This window comes from Urocampus carinirostris, chromosome 10 (genome assembly GCF_059441175.1).
Source record: "Urocampus carinirostris isolate Australia breed hairy pipefish chromosome 10, RoL_Ucar_1.0, whole genome shotgun sequence".
Lineage (NCBI taxonomy): Eukaryota > Metazoa > Chordata > Actinopteri > Syngnathiformes > Syngnathidae > Urocampus > Urocampus carinirostris.
Genome location: NC_142358.1, coordinates 39,913,741 through 39,932,651, shown reverse-complemented (window position 1 = coordinate 39,932,651; position 18,911 = coordinate 39,913,741). Strand labels below are relative to the sequence as shown.

Here is an 18,911-nt window from a genome sequence, read left to right as displayed (position 1 = left end):
AAAATAGCCTCTTCACACCAACCATGTTGAATGGATGCACAAGATATTAAACAATAAAAATGTCAACGTTCTTAGCGCGCTGCAGATACAGTATAGAATGTTTTCACACTAACTAGGAAGAGGACGCTGTTTTTTTTTTTTTTCTTTAGGGTGGATGTTGGGTGACCTCTCGCGGCGGAAAAAGGCACTACAGTAATGTCCTGTACTCGGACAAAGGTGCTCACAATACAAAATCTAACTTACAGCAATGTCCGAATATTTTTCGACATCCCGAAAAAACTACCGTATTTTCCGCACTATAAGGCGCACCTAAAAGCCTTTATTTTTTTCAAAAGCTGACCATGCGCCTTATAATACAGTGCGCCTTATTTATGGATCAATTTTAAAATTGCAAAGTTTTCCAAATAACTTGCAGCAGCCGACTAGATTTTCCCCCGAACGCCAAGTAGTACGCGGTGTATGCTGGGATTTATTTACCGGCGTTTCATTGGCTAACCAATGTGTCAATCATCATTTGAATCGATCACTATTGGCTAAAGTTATTCGGAGGTCAAGAGGCGGATCCTTTTTATCATTTACAGGCTGGCATTGGCTCAAACGGCAAACAAAGCCTGCAATTGGCCGAAAAAGATGTGTCAATCATCAGTTGAATCGATCACTATTGGCTAAAGTTATTCGGAGGTCAAGGGGCGGATCCTTTTTATCATTCACAGGCTGCCATTGGCTTGAACGGCGAAACAAAGCCTGCAATTGGCCGAAAAAGATGAATGCGTATAGCATGTGGCTGACGGCATAGAGAAAGCATTTTTTTCTATTCTGTATTTGTAAATATTGTATTCTCCTGGATTTACTACCCTCACGGATATAAGAGGACATTGCCTGCACATTATTATGAACACAACGACTTCGGTGAGCTTACTCCGGGTTTTATATTGTCCCTGTATCTTGTTTCAGACTGAACTCGATGTTTCTGTGATAAGCGGTGCAGATAATGGATGGAATGGAGTGTCTATTTTTAAATTAAACTCAATTCCAATTCCATCCGCACGTGTTCTCGACACGTATTTGCGTCTTTGCAAGCTTTCGGAATGTTAAGGGGGTAATAATTTGGACTGAACTATGTGACTGTTTTGTCCACGTTCCCATTGTAGCGCCTTATAATCCGGTGCGTCTTATGTATGTCAAAAATAGGACCAAAAACTATTTTTTCGGGGTGCGCCCTATAACCCGGAGCGTCTTATAGTGCGGAAAATACGGTATTTGTATCTACCGTTTTTCGTAAGTCGAATGGTCTTAATTCTGTATTGAGAAAACTGACATGCCAAACTTTGGCTTCAAAAATCTTCAGCCAAGAGTGACCCATTCAAACGACGATTGACACATTGGTTAGCTAATGCGACATAATTATTTTTACATTTACAATGTTAATTCAAATCAAAGCCCAAAATAAGCGTGCGTAACGGGCTGCATTTTTTACGCGCAATTATGACACGCAAGCCTGCGCAATCAGTGATGGACTTCTGAGAAGAGAAATCAAACATTTACAACTCTTTCTAAAAATTGGCCATAGTAAAATACACAGTTGCAGAGGTTTTAGGGCTGTAAATTGGTCTTCTTCAAATGGCCACTTTTGGAAACGCCTAGATCTACTTTTAGAAAAATGAGCAAAATATGTGTAGTTTTTCAGATAATGATCAAATTTGACCTGGGACCAGGTAAGGCTTCTTCTGCTTTTGTTCCAGGCGTTTTCTAGCTAAGATCCCCATGCTGCACTCATCTGCAGGCATTTGTTAGAAAAATAATCCAGGAGAGAGAAAAAAAAACTATTTCTGTGTTTTTCAACTTCGATTACTCAATATAAGTAGCAATTGCAGTGATTTTTTTTTTTTTTAGTTTGGGACAAAACCTGTTTCCATTTAAGAGACCAAAACCCTCAGTTCTCCAAAAGGTACAAGAACAGCATTCAATGTACTTAGGGTATGTCTTGGATTGGGATTTTAGGTGAATTTTCCAGGAGTGTTAAAAGGTATTAATTTAATTTATTGACAGCGGAAATCTATATCTACCCTGGTCATATCCCTCGAGAGGGGTGACCGACAGGAAGACAAACGCATACAAAAAAAGAAAATAAAAAACAGGAAAAGTAGCAAAAAAACAAACATTTTTGGACCATGGCCAACCCAAACAAGTTAGGTACCCCGGCACCTAAATTGGTCATGCTTTCGTCCCTTTCAGATGAACTAGGACACCAGAAAGTGGTCATGTCACTTGTGTCAGGGTGACACAACACACTCTTTTTTGTGCGACAGCAGGGCCCGACAGCTTTCACTGGTTTACCCCTGCCGCATCATAGGGGTGCCCTGCCCATCCCTTGGAGCGCGTCTTAACATCCCACTATCCTTTTACAACACCTCTCCACTCATTCCTATCACCGACAAGAGCTCGAGCTTCCAACGTAAATTTGTGGACAACGTAAATAAAGAACCCATTTGCAACATAAGATTTGCAATGTATTTGCGATAAGTTTTTTTCTCTTCGTCATTCTTTTTTGCTTTTATTTCCTCCGGGGCGACTTCGTTTTTCCATATCTCTAATATTGTCTGTGGTACTCTAAAGAAAAATAGTGCGATAATAAGATAAAATTGAATTATTTTTGTATGTCATCTGTATCACTGGTTGTCTAGTGGTTAGAGGTCAGCGCTCACTGTAGCGACCCAGATTCGATTCCCGTTGCATCCAATGTTTTGCGATTTTGGTCTGCGGTATCTTTTGACTGATCGTTGCACAAATACGGTGGCAGTATACCATAAAACTTTGAGTTATTTTTTAGGTTAATAAAAATTCCTCTTGTACACGAATAAATATTGTAATGAATTATTTGATTTTGCCTTTTTTCGGTATAAATTCCCTTGTATGTAATTCTTGAAAGTTAATGTTTCACCAACACATTGTTATACTCTCGTGTACAGCTTTTCATCCATTTATTTTTGGCCCCCAAGGATTAAATACCAAGACAAACCCGTGCAAACCATTAGATGGTACATGCTAACTAGACAGCCACCCACCCATGCTGTAGGTTTGAATTGCTAAAGTCCGGTATCATTAAATTAACGCTAATCGCACGATGGGTCGCCCACCCCCTCGTCCTTATTTGGTCTTTAGCGAATGACGGGCAGCAGACACCAGGTGAGTCTTGAGCGACGCGATCCGTAGCAACCGAGCTAACGTGTAGCCTCATCCCAGCCCAACAACAAACCTGTGTCACTTGATGATTGCAGGGTTCCAGCTTCCCATTCCAGCGGAACACCTTTGCAAGTAAATCAATAACAAACAAGCTTCTACCTCTTTCTTGTCGCCATTGCTAGACAAATGTATATGGATCAGCAAGGAGACGAAAAATGCGTCCTTTTGAGGGTTTTCAACGCAAGGCTATTGTAATTTGTCCCACGGACGAGGATTTTAAAGAGCGAACATTAAAGCAAACCAATGAGCAGGGGAAGGATGTGCCCGATCATGCTGTGTTAGAAATGAAAGGTAGGACCGCCGTGGTTACGAGAAACAAATCACCAGATCTACTTTTTTTTTCCTGTGTAAAAAAATCAAACGTGGAAGATGCCCTATTATATCCACTTCCCCTCTCTTTCAATCCCTTCCCAACCCCCTTAAGTTAGAGGAACTGGAAACATTTTGTTTTTTTGTTTTTTTTCCCCCCTCAATGTTGCTTCTTTTTACCCCCGTGCACTGCAAACTTAGGTAGAGTCTTCATTCCAACATTGCGTTCTGGTAAACCGACAGTTTTTTTTCGCCTCATGAATTCAAGATATTGGAATTTGCGCGCTATTATTGGAAGCACAAGGATAACCAACATGAAACAAATATCCTCAAATCGTAAATAGAACATTTTCCCTTTTGATAACTCCCGTCAGGGAGTGATGTCAGGATTTACTTATTTATAGTTGTGCCCTTTATAAATAGAAAAGATGTGCAGAATTCAAAAGGGTTTTGCTGTCCGATCACCTATTTTTCTGTTGGAGATATCAAATATTACCTTATTTTTTAAAGCCCTGTTAGTTTAGATAGTGCTGCCATACAATAACATTTACTACTGAGGAAATTCATTATTCCAAAAACTGCTGTAACTATACAATATATAGCTATTAAGAAGATATCCATTCGGATTATGTAAATGCGGTAATCGCACACTATATTTGACAACTACCATACCTGTCAATGTCAGCCAATTTCTCCCCTTATTATTGGTTGCAATTCTCCTTGTTGAGCAATATTAATCTGTACACCGCACCTATTTATTCAGGCCAAGACAGACTATGTAGAATAAAAACATGTTATCATAAGCGTGTAAAAGAAATGCTTGATGGAGTATAACATTTGCTAGTGTACCGCAACAATTTTAGGAATCTACGATGACGTTTAAATAAGATTGAGTTTTTATTTATTCGTTTTCAGATAATCGACATTGTTATTATCAACCGCTAATGCTATTTGTGACTGTTATGCTAGCCTCCAATACTAAATGCTGTGTGTGAGATGTTAATGTGTAGCCACGCGTATGCAAGTACACACTGAAACATTCATTGCAAGAAATCTGAGCGAACCAGAACGTCGAAGCTAGCGAAAACTAACAATGACAAAGCTACGGGTGCCCATGAGGGATAGACATATTACAGCATAAAGGGAAGGAAAAATCATTGATTTTCATTTTGGGGAAAATATTAAAAATCTCTACCGTAACTATAACCAGAGTTATCATATGCTTATTGAAGTGTTTTGTTGGTTGACATTACAAGAAAGAGCTCAACTGTAATTGTAAATGCGGGTGCTTAAAAAAGCTTGAATTTTGATGGTATTTTTTAGAAATTTGAAAAGTGCTTGCATTTTGGGTTAAGTTCTTGTAAATGCTTAAAGCTGTTGCCATATTTCTCAGCTAGTCTACGTTAAAATGACTGACACTACTCTCTGGTGACTTTGCTTTGCCATTGCATTTGTTTTTTTGTGATTACCTGCAACTGGCATTAGTTTGTACAGTTGTCTTATGAAGTGTACTTGCCCGCTACGGGTCACGCTTCCTCACAGGTGCATCCTGCACCTAAACAGTACTATGCAATGTCTTAGTGCGAGGATTATGTATCAAATTTGGCCTTTAATTTTGGGCCAGTCAAAAAAAAAAATACAGAAAGCGTTTCACAGTGTTAAATTGTAACGGCAAGAACTCACAACCTACAACTGGAAATGTAAGCTACATATTGCTGTCATTTTTTTTTACCCAGCACCAATATGGGTAGAGATTTGCTACAAAAACATCTGATTAATTCAAGATCTTAAAATCATGTCTTGATAAATGCACATTCAAGGTTAAAAATGTAATTTAATTGTCTTAGTCATTAACATCAACTTTGTGAAACATTGTTGGAGGTTTTTGGATGAAAGTTATGCCATGTAATATGTACTAGGCACCATGTGTTGTGTGCAAGAAATATTTGTGGTTGTTTTTTTTTTTTTTCTGTATTTTTGTTTTGTGACCGAATCTTAAATTTTATTTTAAAAGGTATTTAAAAAGTCTTAACCTGTCTTAAGCTGTTGGAACCTATTAAAAGTGCTTACATTTGCCCTAAAGAAAAAGTGTGCGAACCCTGTTTGATAGCTATATTATTTGGTTGCATTTTAAAGGCATTTAGGAATACATTGTTTTTCTTGCTGTCTTGAGAAGAGGAAACAAAGATATTCCCTCTAAGGGTTACTTTATCTGGTTGCAACAAGGTTACTTGGAAACTAAAATATTTGTAACTTAAAGCTAAGCTTGTTTAGGCCATTAATTCTTCTTGCGACGGTGTATTTTTTTTTTGCGTATTTGTGCCAACTGTCTTGAGTAATCGTCGCAGACGTTATAAAGTAAATTACTGCACGTGTTGATTCTTATTGACTTAAAGGTAATTTTCCTTAGATTGCAGTGCTCTTTTCTAGCGCCCAAAACCCTTCCCTTCCCCCCAATTCCTTCCCCCCACTGATCTGTTTCAATAAATGTTGCCTCTTTGGAGGAAATATCGGCGCTTTAATGCTCTTCACGCCTCCCCTTCGCGACACTAATTACTCTCCACTTTTTCTTGTCTTTCGGTGATGCGGCTGCTCTGGTCCTCACTGCAATCCCACCCTCACCCCTCCTCCCTTCCCTTATCTGTCTTGTTTTCATTCCTTGGCCTGGTTCTCCCACCCAAAGCCAACTTTACCCTGCCGGAAGAGTGCGATTTCCTGGAGTCTGTCATCTATGCCGAGCTGCAGCGCGACGAGGCTGAGAAGCTGCTGAAGACCTACAACGAGGAGGGGCGCAAGGCGGGCCCGCCTCCCGAAAAGCGCTTCGACAACCGGCAGGGGGGCTTTCGCGGCCGTGGCAGCTTCCCACGCTACGACAGCCGCGACTCGTCCCGCGGAGCCAGTAGCTACCGCGGCAGTGATTCGGGTGGATACAGAGGTAAGACATTTTTTTTCATGTCCAGATTTCAAAATAATTTGATAAATTCAACAGGTTTCATACATGTGTTGGCATTTTAATGTTCTGTTTTCAAGAATCGAAAAGTGATGGAATTTTGGGTAAAGTGCTTGTAAACGCTCGGAATTGTTCAGATGTTTCTGGGCACACTGATTCGATTGACTAGGCATTAAATGAAGGAAACTAAAACAAGTCTGCCTATAAATGACCGTGCTTTCTAGTGGCTTGGCTTTGCCATTGCATTTCTTTTTTCCTTGGCATTAGTTTGTCTGGCGATATCATGTGAAGCGTCATGGCCCTCTAAGAGTACAGGTGCATCAGACCTAAAAGCTTGCGATGCTGCCGGTTTACTGGACGATGGCAAAACATGGAACAAATCCACGCACAGCTTTCTGCCAATTATGCAAAAAAGAGATCCAACTTTTTAGAATGGGAGAGAGAACACTTTCTAGTCATTTGAAAGTTGTAAATTCTAATTGGAAGAACATCCCATAACTAAAAATGTAACCTACATATATTTGTCATTTCTACCCAACACCTATATGGTGACAGATTTGTCTCAAACGGACACACAAAAAACAGTGTATTCACGATTTACCCAAATTTTAAAAATCATATGTACTGATAAATGCATATGCCAGATTAAAAGTCGCATATGTAAATTGCGGATATATTTGTTGAACTGAAAAAAACCACTCCAGATTTTTTTTTTTTTTTGGTACTAGAGAAATTCAAAAATTGGTTTTGAAAGTCCTTCAGTGATTGAAGTTGGCCATGAAAAAGGTGTACAAAACCTGTTTGAAGTATTACAGGGTTAACGATGTACTGTAAATGTCATCGATTTCCTCTGCAGAGCTTCGTTTTCCCACCACTACTCTAAATGCAAATACTTGCAAAGATGACATTCAGTGGTTTAGGTGTTTGTCACACCCGCCTCGCTGCGATTAGACTGCTGGATAAATGGTGACGTTGACGAGCGTCACAGTTTCCCCAAATTGAAGATCTTTCAACCTTCGGTGACCTGAAAAAAGGGGGGTTTAGCACAGAGCGTTCCGCAAAGGAAACCTGCACAGTGCCTCGTGGCACTGCCAGAGTGTAAAAACGCAGTGCTGCCATTGCAAACAATTATAAAAATTTGCTCAGAGCAGGAAAACACTTAAGTTGACACGGACCCCAACTGTAGCACTTCACAATAACCTTCTCAAGAACCGGCATACTGTCATAGCAGCAATCACAAAAGCAATGAAACTGATACTCATATTGGTGAATTTGGTAAATTACAATATTAGGTATTACATTTAATTCAATTTTAAACTCATCTATCATGGGCAGCACGGCGGCGCAGTGATTAGCGCGTGTGCGGCACAGTTCTAAGGTCTTGGGAACCTCCTGTGTGGGTTCAAATCCAGCTACTGGACTTCCTGTGCGGAGTTTGTATGTTCTCCTCGTGCTTGCGTGGGTTTCCTCCCACATTCCAAAGACATGCATTTTAGGTGGATTGGCCGGTCCAAATTGTCCCTAGGTGTGAATGAGCGAGCGAGTTGTCTGTCCCTGTGCGCCCTGCAATTGGCTGGCAACCAGTTCAGGGTGGCCCCTGCCCCCTGCCCGATGATTGCTGGGATGGGCTCCAGCATCCGCACGACCCTACTGAGGATAAGCGGTGCAGCTGATGAGATGAGATGAGAGATGAGACTCATCTGTGATTTAGTCTGTCTACTCGCTGATACCGCAACTTAAAATAGTACAGCATCGGAACAACAAGAATAACTATATTCTTGTCTGATAAGATAAGATAAAAATTATACATTAAATTCCTGTATCATTTGTGGGTGTGACTTCATTGCTGTGTCATTGCCTTTCATAACTATTGTTCTTATGATTTAATAGTTTACAAAGGCACCCATTCATCAGCTGGCTTCTTGATTTTGTTCTAAAAATGCACCAAATCAATGTGTTTGAATGTGAAGTATATGGGAAACACTGACAAATGTTATTGACTCAATCACTTCAAGGATTACTGGAAGTAGTATGAGTTGACTTGATTAGAAAAATGGTGCGCTTTTGCCATTTTGTGTCCCTTTATTTTGTATTCTTGTGTTTTGTAGCACTCGTTTTTGCTTGCACTACCGACTAAAGCGACATCTAGTGGTAAATTATTAGGTAGTGTCCCCTTTATCTTGTAAGCAGGTGTAGGAGTTAGTTTTGTTTACAAATGTTGATCATCAAACCATTACTAACGAGTAAATTTTGGCATAAATATTAGCAAGGGTTTTTTTGTATGATCTATGACTTATACTTTAAATGAGTATAAAGAGAATGTTTATGTCAAAACTTTTTGTCAGGATTGAAGTATTTAAAATCATCCATCCATCCATTATCTGCACCGCTTATCCTCAGTAGGGTCGCGGGGGTGCTTTAGCCCATCCCAGCTATCTTCGGGCAGTGGGCAGGGACACCCTGAACTGGTTGCCAGCCAGTCCAAATCATTCAAACTTTATTTGATTAAATATAGGTGGGGTTTACTGTTGAAAATTGTAATCAAACGATGCAAGAAATAAAAATTAGGGGGCTGGGGGATGTGGCTTCCTTCTCAGAATCGCCGCATCCTGAATATGCAACTGGCGGGAAGATTTATAAATGACACACTTTATTTCCCTGTGGCAGGCTACAATCGTGGAAGCTACAATCAGAACCGCTGGGGGGGCTCGAACAGCAGCGGAAGCTACCGAGATAGCGGCTCAGACTCCCGCTCCAGCTACCGAAGCCAGTCGTCGGGAAGCAGCTACAACCGACCGGCTCCTTACAACAAGGGTGGCTACAACCAGGTAAACCGAAGGCTTGTTATAGTTAACTCGTGTTTATTCTCAGTTCACCGTAAACAAATTTTCACCCGTTTGAACTTTTCCTCCTTGCAATCTTATCTGAGAATCTCGAGTCGCTTAATAGTTAAAAGGCATCAATGATTAAAAAAAAGTTGAAACTGTGATGTATGCTTTGTTGATGGATGTCTCATATTTGCTTATAATCACAGAAACTAGTTTAGTTACAGCTAGGCATACGTTGTTGACATTATTTGCTGTGCATGTTTATGCTGCGTCCTGGTTTTGCTGCTGCGTGTCTGTGCTGCAACATAATGCAGCCCTAAACTCAGGAGAGACTTATCTGTGAAATTATTGACACATGTTTAATGTTTATATCATTCACACTAAACTGCAAGAGGGCGCTCTAGGCCGGTGTTGATCATTTCAACCTTGCCCTGTTGTGCCATCAAATGCCTCCCCCTGCATAAATCACTCGCGCAAACATGAAAAGTTGGTGTCATTTCACCAAAGTAAATATTTTCAACTTGCTCAAAGGGGATTTCTTATTTTCAAAAACAACTGAACAAAAACGGCACCTAAAAGATAATCATATTCTGCAGATTACATGCTGAAAATAGTGAAAAGCAGGGGTGACTATGAGTCTGACCTATACGACGTTTAATTTAATTTTATTTAGAACCGGTGTTCTGCGGAAACGTCCTACCTATTCCGACAGCGATTTTTCTTCTTTTTTTTTTTTTTTCAGCTAAAACTAGCAGCACTGAAACTCAGAATTATTGCAAACAGAACTCTTACTCATGACATATGAATAGGTTGGCATGCATGCATACATACAGTGCATGATTAACATAGTCCGCAAACACCATGCCTAAAGGCTACCACAGAAAAACAAGCCAGGCTTAAAAGCTAGGTCATAAAACATTATTTTGAAGCAGTGAGTCAAATAAGACAATTAAAACGAAAATTGTAAGTAATCTACGTAGGAGATCGCAATTAGCCTTGTGCGCATGCACACCAGACATTGGCAGGACGTCTCCTTAAGGGAAGACTTTTTGGCAGAACACTGGAAATCGCGTGTTATTTATGCTAAACTGATCGGGAAAACTCTCGTTACGTCGTCACTGGAATTAACAGGCATGTAAATCGTTGGAAATGCATTCTTATACCGTACAAACTTATTTATTAGCCCGTTGCTATTTATTTTATTTTTAAATTGACTTTCAAAATGACAGGTAAATGTAAATGGTTTGCATTTATGTAGCGCTTTTTCAAGTCAATGAAGACCTCCATACGCGCTTTACAATGTGCTTTACACTTTTCCCTTTTACACGTTTTTGTGTTTGGTTTTGTTAAATGCATTTCCCCCCAAAATGCGACTTACACCCTGGTATGACTTATGTGTTTTTCCTTTCTTAATTATGCATTTTTTGGCTTGGTTGACTTGTACTCCGGAGCCACTTATATTCCTGAAAATACCACAATCCGTTCCCGGCCTCCCAAAATCATTGAAGTTGAACCCAAATAGCTATAAAACACATCTTCATGATCATTAAACATCATTCAAAAAGTAGTTGAGCATAAGAATTCTGTAATAAGAAAATATTTACGAAATTAAATGTGAGTTTATTATGAGCACTTCCCACTAAGAAAGTTGGCGGCTGCTATCCTTGAAACTTTAATGCATGATACACCAAAAGTGGTTTTGCTTTGTAACCATCACTGGTATTAACAAACAATGGTAAGGTTAAGAAGGTGTTTTTTCTCCTGAAAATGAATTCTGTGTGTAATTTTTTTTCACTAAAAATGCCCGTTTGGTCGCAGTTTAACACCTGCAACATATAGCCTTCGGAAATTAGTGAAAGGAAGCGCTACGTAAACTTTTCCGCAGCTTGGGTATCTGCATTTGCTGCTTCCTTCTGCTTTACCAGTGTGTATTCCTGTCCATTTTGAACACTTGGCCCTCAAGTAGTAGCATATGGAAATTCTTGTTACTTGGGTGCTCTCTCGTATATCGTGTAAGATTTTTGCTTGAATGACAACTTTTATTCCAAATTTTTCGTAACTAGAGTTGCTCGTATGTAGGGGTGCCACTAAAATGTATTTTGTAATTGATAGCTTATTCCAGATGGATCCATTTTAGTTTGTTGACAATGTCTCGTTTATATTGTTACACATTTGTAGTGATGTTCATAATGATCCCTTTTGGACATTTTGTTTATCAATTTTCCCCTCTACCTTATGTTTTTCGGCATCATATCTTTTGAAGGTTGCTATTGTGTTTTCGGTCTCTGGGGCATATTGTCTTATAAGCTGTTTTATAAACGCTCTCACACTTTATGGCGTTGATCTGATTTGTCCTCTTTCATGTCTTGCACAAAAAATCTGCAAAGAACTGTTTTATTTAATTTAGGTTATTTTTCATGCAGCTGTCACCACAATACAGTATGCTATGTTGTGCATTGCGTCAGAAACCTTTATCTTTTGCGCCGAAAGCTCACATCTTTTGGTCTAAAGGTAGTCTTGTGTGCATAAAGCTAATGCCGTGTTCTTTGCAGAAAGGTATAATTTTCTTCTACCTTGAGAGCCAGCATTGTCGTCAGATCCTTATACTAGCAACGATCTCGTTTGCTCTCCTGAAAACTTGTATTTTCCGCTAAAATCTAGTTTATTGCTTTGCTGGTTTCCAAAAGGTTTCATAGTACGAATGTGATCACTTAATTGTAATATTTGTGTTGTACTATTTAGAATTGGGTTGATCACTGCTTTGTAAAAATATCAACTTCACAAACTGAGTGTGTAGTGTGAACTGTTTTTGTTTTTGGGGGACACAATGTGCAATCCACTTACAAGATATGCGCCTATGATCAGTCTAGCAACGTTCTCGCATGCTTGTATAGGTGGCAACCAGTCCTCAAATACAAAACTGATAACCAGGCTGTCCTCTTAGACTGATGTTTTCCAAAAAAAGAATGCCAACATTTAGGTTCTATTTGATATATTTTTAATATATGAATTTATAGTGCGACATGTATATATGTATATTTTCAAAATTCGATTTAAGATTGATTACAGTTGTCATGGAACTAGTTACCACTGTGAAGCATTTGATTTTCAGCTGATCGCGGCCAATCCTAAAACCCGTATTATCCCATTTAGGATCGTTAAAAAAGTTCGCAAAAAGTATATCTGTATTTCCATTTCACAGGGTGGAAGGAGTCAGGTGTGGAACCACTTCACAAAATTCTCATCGGGCGTTGGCTGCAACCACTGCGGTGCGCAAATTAGCCAAGGGTCCAGGGACTTGGGTCGGGGCAACACCACAAATTTATGGAACCACCTGCAGCGCAAACACAGAGAGGCGTTCACTGACGCAATCGTTAAAGCTGGGCGTGCAAAAGGGCTGGCAACCCAGTCGAAGTCACCCCAGGTTATGCAATCGCTTCCCAAGTCCACTGTGTGGACATCAAGCGAGGAATCGCAACAGTTGGACAAACTCATTATGGAGATGATTGCAACTGATGTGATTCCTTTCTCGGTCGTGCAAGGTGTCGGGTTCCAACGATTGCTCGCAAAGACAGAGGCACGGTATCAACTGCAAAGTGAGAAGTATTTCCGCACAAAGGTCATGTCTGACGTATACACTCGTGTGGTTTGGAGGTTGAAAGAACTTTTGTCCGAAGACCACGCCGGACATAGCATAACCCTCACCGCGGATTTTTGGCCTGGATCGGCCGACGCGCTCATGAGCTTAACTGCTCATTTCATTAATCCAGACTGGAAGAGGGTGCAACTCGTAATCGACGTAAGGGTGGCGTCAAGTTCCCACTCTGGCGATTACATCAAGCAGGCCCTTCCGGCCATCCTCCAGAAATGGGATATTGATCCGTGCCGTGTCCATTTAGTCTTGGGGGGTGACGACAATGACTCTGTTATGGCGCAGATTCGTGAATTGAGATGCGCTGCCCGCACCATCCAACTCTGCATCAATGACGGGCTCCATGCCCAGACGACCATAAGGCACCTGTTAGATAAAATGGAAGTAATCACCGCACACTTTGCCTGTTCAGTGACCGCCCGGCAGCTTCTCGCCAACATCCAGGAGGTAGGCAGGCGATCCGCGCCATTTGGTACTCCAGGATCTGGCCGCCGCACAAAAATCTGTGATGCGCATGCTCAGCTGGGCATTGGGAACAAAACAAGCCATTACCACCTATTCCATCGACCACGGTCATTTTTCATGCCCGACGCCCGAGAAGTGGGACTTTGCGGCCGACTTTGTCCGCACTCTGAAGCCGTTGGAAGAAGTCGCCAAGGACTTTAGCCAAGCGGCTGAATCTGCCGCTTGCATCATACCAAATTTTCGCATGCTGACCCGGTTACTAAAATCCGAGATAGCCATGGCTCAGGGCCTCTACACATTCTGCAAGACCATTCTGGCGAGCCTGAAGAAACGTTTCACCCATTCCTTAGGATCTAAACAGGTCATGCTCGCATGTTTGCCGGACCCACGGTACAAAGACCGCCCTTTGTCAAAGGAGCACCTGACCAAGATTACCGCTTGGCTAACGGAAGATGGGGAAAAGGCCGCACAATACCCAGTGAAAAACAGCAGCCCTACCAATGATGAAAACAAAGAAGACGTGGAGAGTCTTCTGGACAGTCTCTTTGACCAATTGCTCACGTTACCTGCTCCAGAAGAGGCTCCGAAAGGGATCTTGGAGGAGCTGGAGATATATCTACGGGAGCCACTCCTGGAGCGAAAAGGCAGCAACCCACTCAAGTGGTGGCAACTCAACTCCAATTCAGGCCAGAAGATACCTTTCTTGCCCGCCGTCCTCGGTGTCAAGCGATCGGGCATATGGCACCAACACCGAGAAATACGACATTAAGTGGTTCTGCCACAAAGGAGAGAACATAGAGAAACTCTGCTTCCTGCATTATAACTTGCCTAGGTTAAATTGGAAGTATTGAGGAGAAAATGTGCAATGTATGCATTTACCTCGCTATGGAAAAGTTGTCAGTCTATAAAACCAAAAGCCCACCAAACCACATTTAGAAACTCACTCGATCTGCGTGAACAAGCAAAACCATCCGCAAGATTCCAATTCTCACCCAGAGCAGCTCCGAAACCTAGATCTTGAATTGACATCACGATGCTGCCAGTCATGGCTATGAGGTAGAGCAGGTGCCACCATCCCATACACTAGTTAAGGGGGATATTGTTGTGAATGCAATCATTGTAAAGCGTTTTTGATTCTTGTGTGCAATATGAAACTTTATCTGTCATTAATAAGCTTCTGTTTTTTGCTGCCATTTTACCAAGGGACTGTAATTGTCTTCGGTATCAACTTGTCGGCAATACAGGGTGTTAAACAGACTGTCTGAGAGTCATTCAGATTTAGATTTCCATACCTTTGTTGTCATACCATTCATATTTTCTGCTAGGAAACGGAAGTGTCAGTTTTGTGTTGCGGCCATTGTCAAGGAAAGAATTGAAGTTTTTTCAAAGGCACCAATTCTAGACATGTTAGTGTTTATTTTTTTTCAAATTCATCTTTTGAGTAGATTGAGAGTCGTTGTGTTGGGTGTTGAATAAAGATGAGCTGATTAAAGGTCCTGTTTTGTATTATATGTTATAGACCGGATGCTTAGGGAATTAGTTCATGTTCTGTTTTACAGTCATTTGCTGTGCTGTTTTTTTGGTATGACAGGGTTGTTGAACACAATCAGTGCTATTGGGAGCTATAGGCGTCAAATCTCAATTTCACACTATAAAAAGCTAAAAGTGAACGAGTTTGGTTAAAGCTACCGTTTTTCTTGTTTCAAGTTTTCCCTGCTCTTCTTACTCATTTGTCATGCTTGCTTTCTTCCTTACCACCTCCTCCTTGCAGAGCTACACCCAAGGTGGCTACACCCAAGGTGGCTACAACCAAGGCAGCTACAACCAGAGCTACTACGGTAACTACAGCCAGTATCCAGGCTACAGCCAGAGCTACAGCCAGCCGGCCGCTAGCGCTCCGTCTTACCACCAGCCCCCGCCTCAGCAGCATCAGCCTCCAGCCCAGCAGCCTCCGCAACAGCAGCAGCAGCAGAGCTACAACCAACAGTACCAGCAGGCAAGTGTGCAGGCTACGAATGCAACTACGGAGCTAGCTTAGTATTGGAATCTCAGATAAAGGTCTATGCAGCCTTGGAGGTATAAACTTGACTCGTACTGTATCCAAAAATAGGGTAAAAGATTTTTTGTCTTTTTTAATGGATGCAGGTGGATGCAGGGCTGGAACCTGCAATGGTGGATAAAGAGTGAAATTGATTTTTAAACCCTTCCAGTTGCAAGAATTGTCTCGCCTTTAGAAAATGTCCTTGCTTTTGATCAAGAAAAGGTTATTAATTGTCCCAGTTGTCCATGACCACCAGACATGCAAATTTGCAAGGGTAAAGATGCATTTGCCTCTTTCATATTTTTTGAAAATTGTAAACTTCATTCCCATGTTTTTGCTTTTCCAATTACCCTAGCGGCCAGCCCTGAGAACCATAGCGAATAGATACAGGACAAAAAAATCTTTACCGAGCCCACGGTGTTCTTACCTGAAAGAGACAAAATTAGTAGGAGGTTGTTCAGCCAATAGCATATCAGCATGCTTTGACGTAAACCAATAGCGGACAAGCATTTAATTAGTTGTTGACCAATAACAGGCATGCGTGTTAAAATTATAACCAAACAAAAATTTAAAGTTTCCAAGAGTCATGCAAAAATAATTTACTGTAGATTTTTAGTGGGGGAAATGCAGTAACGGTGTTGTAAAACATTTTAGATGTACTTGATTTGTCATTCTTGTACATATGTATACAGTACGAAATGTCAATATATTTGACCCGCACAGTTTCCGTAAATATATAAATATAAGTATATAGTAATGAGTGTACTGCTCCAGTTCGAAAGCACTGCAGCCTCCAGAGATCCAGTTATTCAGAATACTCTCTATGTAACCACGTTATGTGTGAGATGAGCTTCTCAATGCTTGTAATTGTTGCCTTGTTTCTCAACAAGTTGGCTTAAAAGTGAGACTGACACTCCTCTCTGGTGGCTTGGCTTTGCCATCGCATTTCTTCTTCTCTCATGATTGACGGCAGCTGGTATTAGTTTGTTTGGCATTTTCCTATGAAGCATGCCTCTCCCCCCCAATTCCTTTTTTAATATAATGCATTGTATTTATTGTTCTATAGTTCTGTCATACTTAACGTATTGTGCAGAAGTCTGGGGCAATCATTACAAAAGTTCACTACAGCCCCTTTTTATCCTCCAAAAACGTGAAATTTCAACCATACACAGGGTAGGATATCGAGATCATACTAACATTTTATTCTTGCAGTCCAAATTATTAAAATTGGATCATTTAGTAAAATTTTCACTGCACGACTGCTATTAAGGGTCACCTAAAACTTAGTGTGAGAAAACATCCATAAATGATTCATTCAGAAAGAGGGAAATTATAATTTATGGGGCTGTAGTAAATTCATAATCCCAAAGGTGAGAACCACCAGGAAAAGTATGTCTGTGTGTGGAGTCAAACTTTGGAATAATGTACAAGACGGGATCAAACAATGTCCAACTATTGTTCAAATTTAAATACTAAAAAACATTGCTGGCGGAATACAGAGATGAAGAAAATGGGGTATGAGTGGTACGGGAGATTGGGAATAGTGTGTCGAGTTAACTTTGTGTTATTGTTGCTATTCTTATATCATAACTGTTATTATTAATATCATTACAATTGTTGTTATATCATTGGTGTATTTGGTGGGGAAGATGAAGGGATAGTGAATATAAGCATTTGCTTCTTTCTACCCCTTTTCAAACATATTATGTGACATTATTTTGTTGTTGAGTTATTGTTTTTGTTTTAATGTTCGAAATACATTTTTAATTCATTCATTCATGATTACACATACAAGACTAAAATGGCATATTTGGGACTGCAAATTAAAATGTTCACAACAGATTTTTTATTTTAATGGTGCTTGGAAAATTGGCTTTGAAAGTCCTTAGCAGGTGCTTGAATTTGACCGTGTGAAAGGTGCACGGACCCTGTTATCTAGGTAACACTTGTGAACAGTCTCCTAAAACCAAAGAGATAAATATGCCGACATTTCGTGTTTTGTGTCTTAACAGTACGCACAGCAGTGGCAGCAGTACTACGAGAACCAGAGCCAGTGGAACCAGTATTACAGCCAATACGGCGGCTACCCCGGACAGGGTAGCCAAGGCTCGTCTTCCGGCGCCCAGTAGATCCTCACAAAACTTCTCCCGGTGTGCTGACCTATCCCTCACCCCCACTTTGCTATTCCTCACCTTTTTACCGCCCCTCAATTAACGTCTCGGTGAAAGATGCTTGCTTAGTCCCGTCCCGTTTTACCCTTTGCAACGCTTGGTGTGGATGAGAGGGAGTAGGGGGAGTTTTGAAAGGGGCTAGCCAACAAAAGCATGCGTTTTACTTTCATTTTAAGTCACACTTAACAAAACTGCCATCGTCGAGGCCGCTATCTTAATAGGACGTTAACCTTTTGTCGGTATAGGCATTATGCTTTTTTTTTTTTTTGTTGTTTTTAAAAATAAATCCTCTGGCGGTGGCTGTTGATGGAATGTCATTCCGCTCCCTTAAGATTTTTTTGTACCAAGGTGATTAATCTTCCGCTGTTTCTTGTCTTTCTACAATAAATGCAGTTGTATACACCTGGATACAATGTGTGGGCTTTTATTTATGTTATGTTCCGGTCCGGAGCCTTTGCTCTGAAAATGCTGGTTTATTAGTGATCCCAAGAGCCAAGAAGAAATCCTCAGGTGGGAGAGTGTTCTCCATTCAGGCACCCAGTGTTGTGGAATGCTCTGTCCTCTGACATTCGATCTGCAACCTCAGTGGAAATGTTTAAATCTAAGCTTAAAACACACTTCTATAGCATATGAATAACCTATACTTTATGTTGACAATATGTCTATTATTTACACTCATGTAGGTTTTAGATCAGGGGATGGTGTCATCATAGTCTGTGGTTTGCAATAATCTGGTCTGTGCAGCCCTTTGAGACTTAAGGCCGTTAAAAAATAAACATGACATGTTACGCGGTTTGAAAAGTGCTTGACTTTTGGGTGAAATTCTTCTAAATGCTTGAAATTGTTGCCATGATTCTTAGGTTAAGTGTTCAAACAAAGGGTTCAAATGTATTTTATGGTTCCCAAAAAGAATTGGAGCTATAATTATAAACTAAGGTTTAGGCTCCTTATTGTATTAAACTGAATTTTGGGTCGGCAGCACAGCGGCGCAGTGGTTAGCGTGTGTGCGCCACAGTTCTGAGGTCATGAGATCCAACCTCCTGTGTGGAGTTTGTATGTTCTCCCCGTGCTTGTGTAGGTTTCCTCCGGGGACTCCTCCCACATTCCAAAAACATGCAGGTCAGGTTAATTGGCCAGTCCGAATTGTCCCTAGGTGTGAATGAGCGAGCGAATTGTCTTGTCTCTGTGACTGTCTGGCAACCAGTTCAGGGTGTCCACTGCCCTAAGATGGCTGGGATGGGCTCCAGCACCC

The 18,911-nt window shown here is 40.8% G+C and overlaps 1 protein-coding gene across 1 annotated transcript in view; it reads left to right on the top strand.

Moving 5' to 3' along the window:
- The window catches only part of hnrnpul1 (heterogeneous nuclear ribonucleoprotein U-like 1), a 36,105-nt gene extending 18,038 nt beyond the window's left edge, over positions 1-18,067 (top strand). Inside the window, exons 12-16 of the mRNA XM_088345669.1 lie at positions 3,366-3,534; positions 6,236-6,487; positions 9,170-9,330; positions 15,219-15,443; positions 17,501-18,067. Of these exons, the coding sequence (XP_088201795.1) occupies positions 3,366-3,534; positions 6,236-6,487; positions 9,170-9,330; positions 15,219-15,443; positions 17,501-17,617 (924 nt within the window). The 3' untranslated portion in view covers positions 17,618-18,067. The remainder of the gene's footprint in view (positions 1-3,365; positions 3,535-6,235; positions 6,488-9,169; positions 9,331-15,218; positions 15,444-17,500) is intronic.
- Positions 18,068-18,911: the final 844 nt, after the last annotated feature.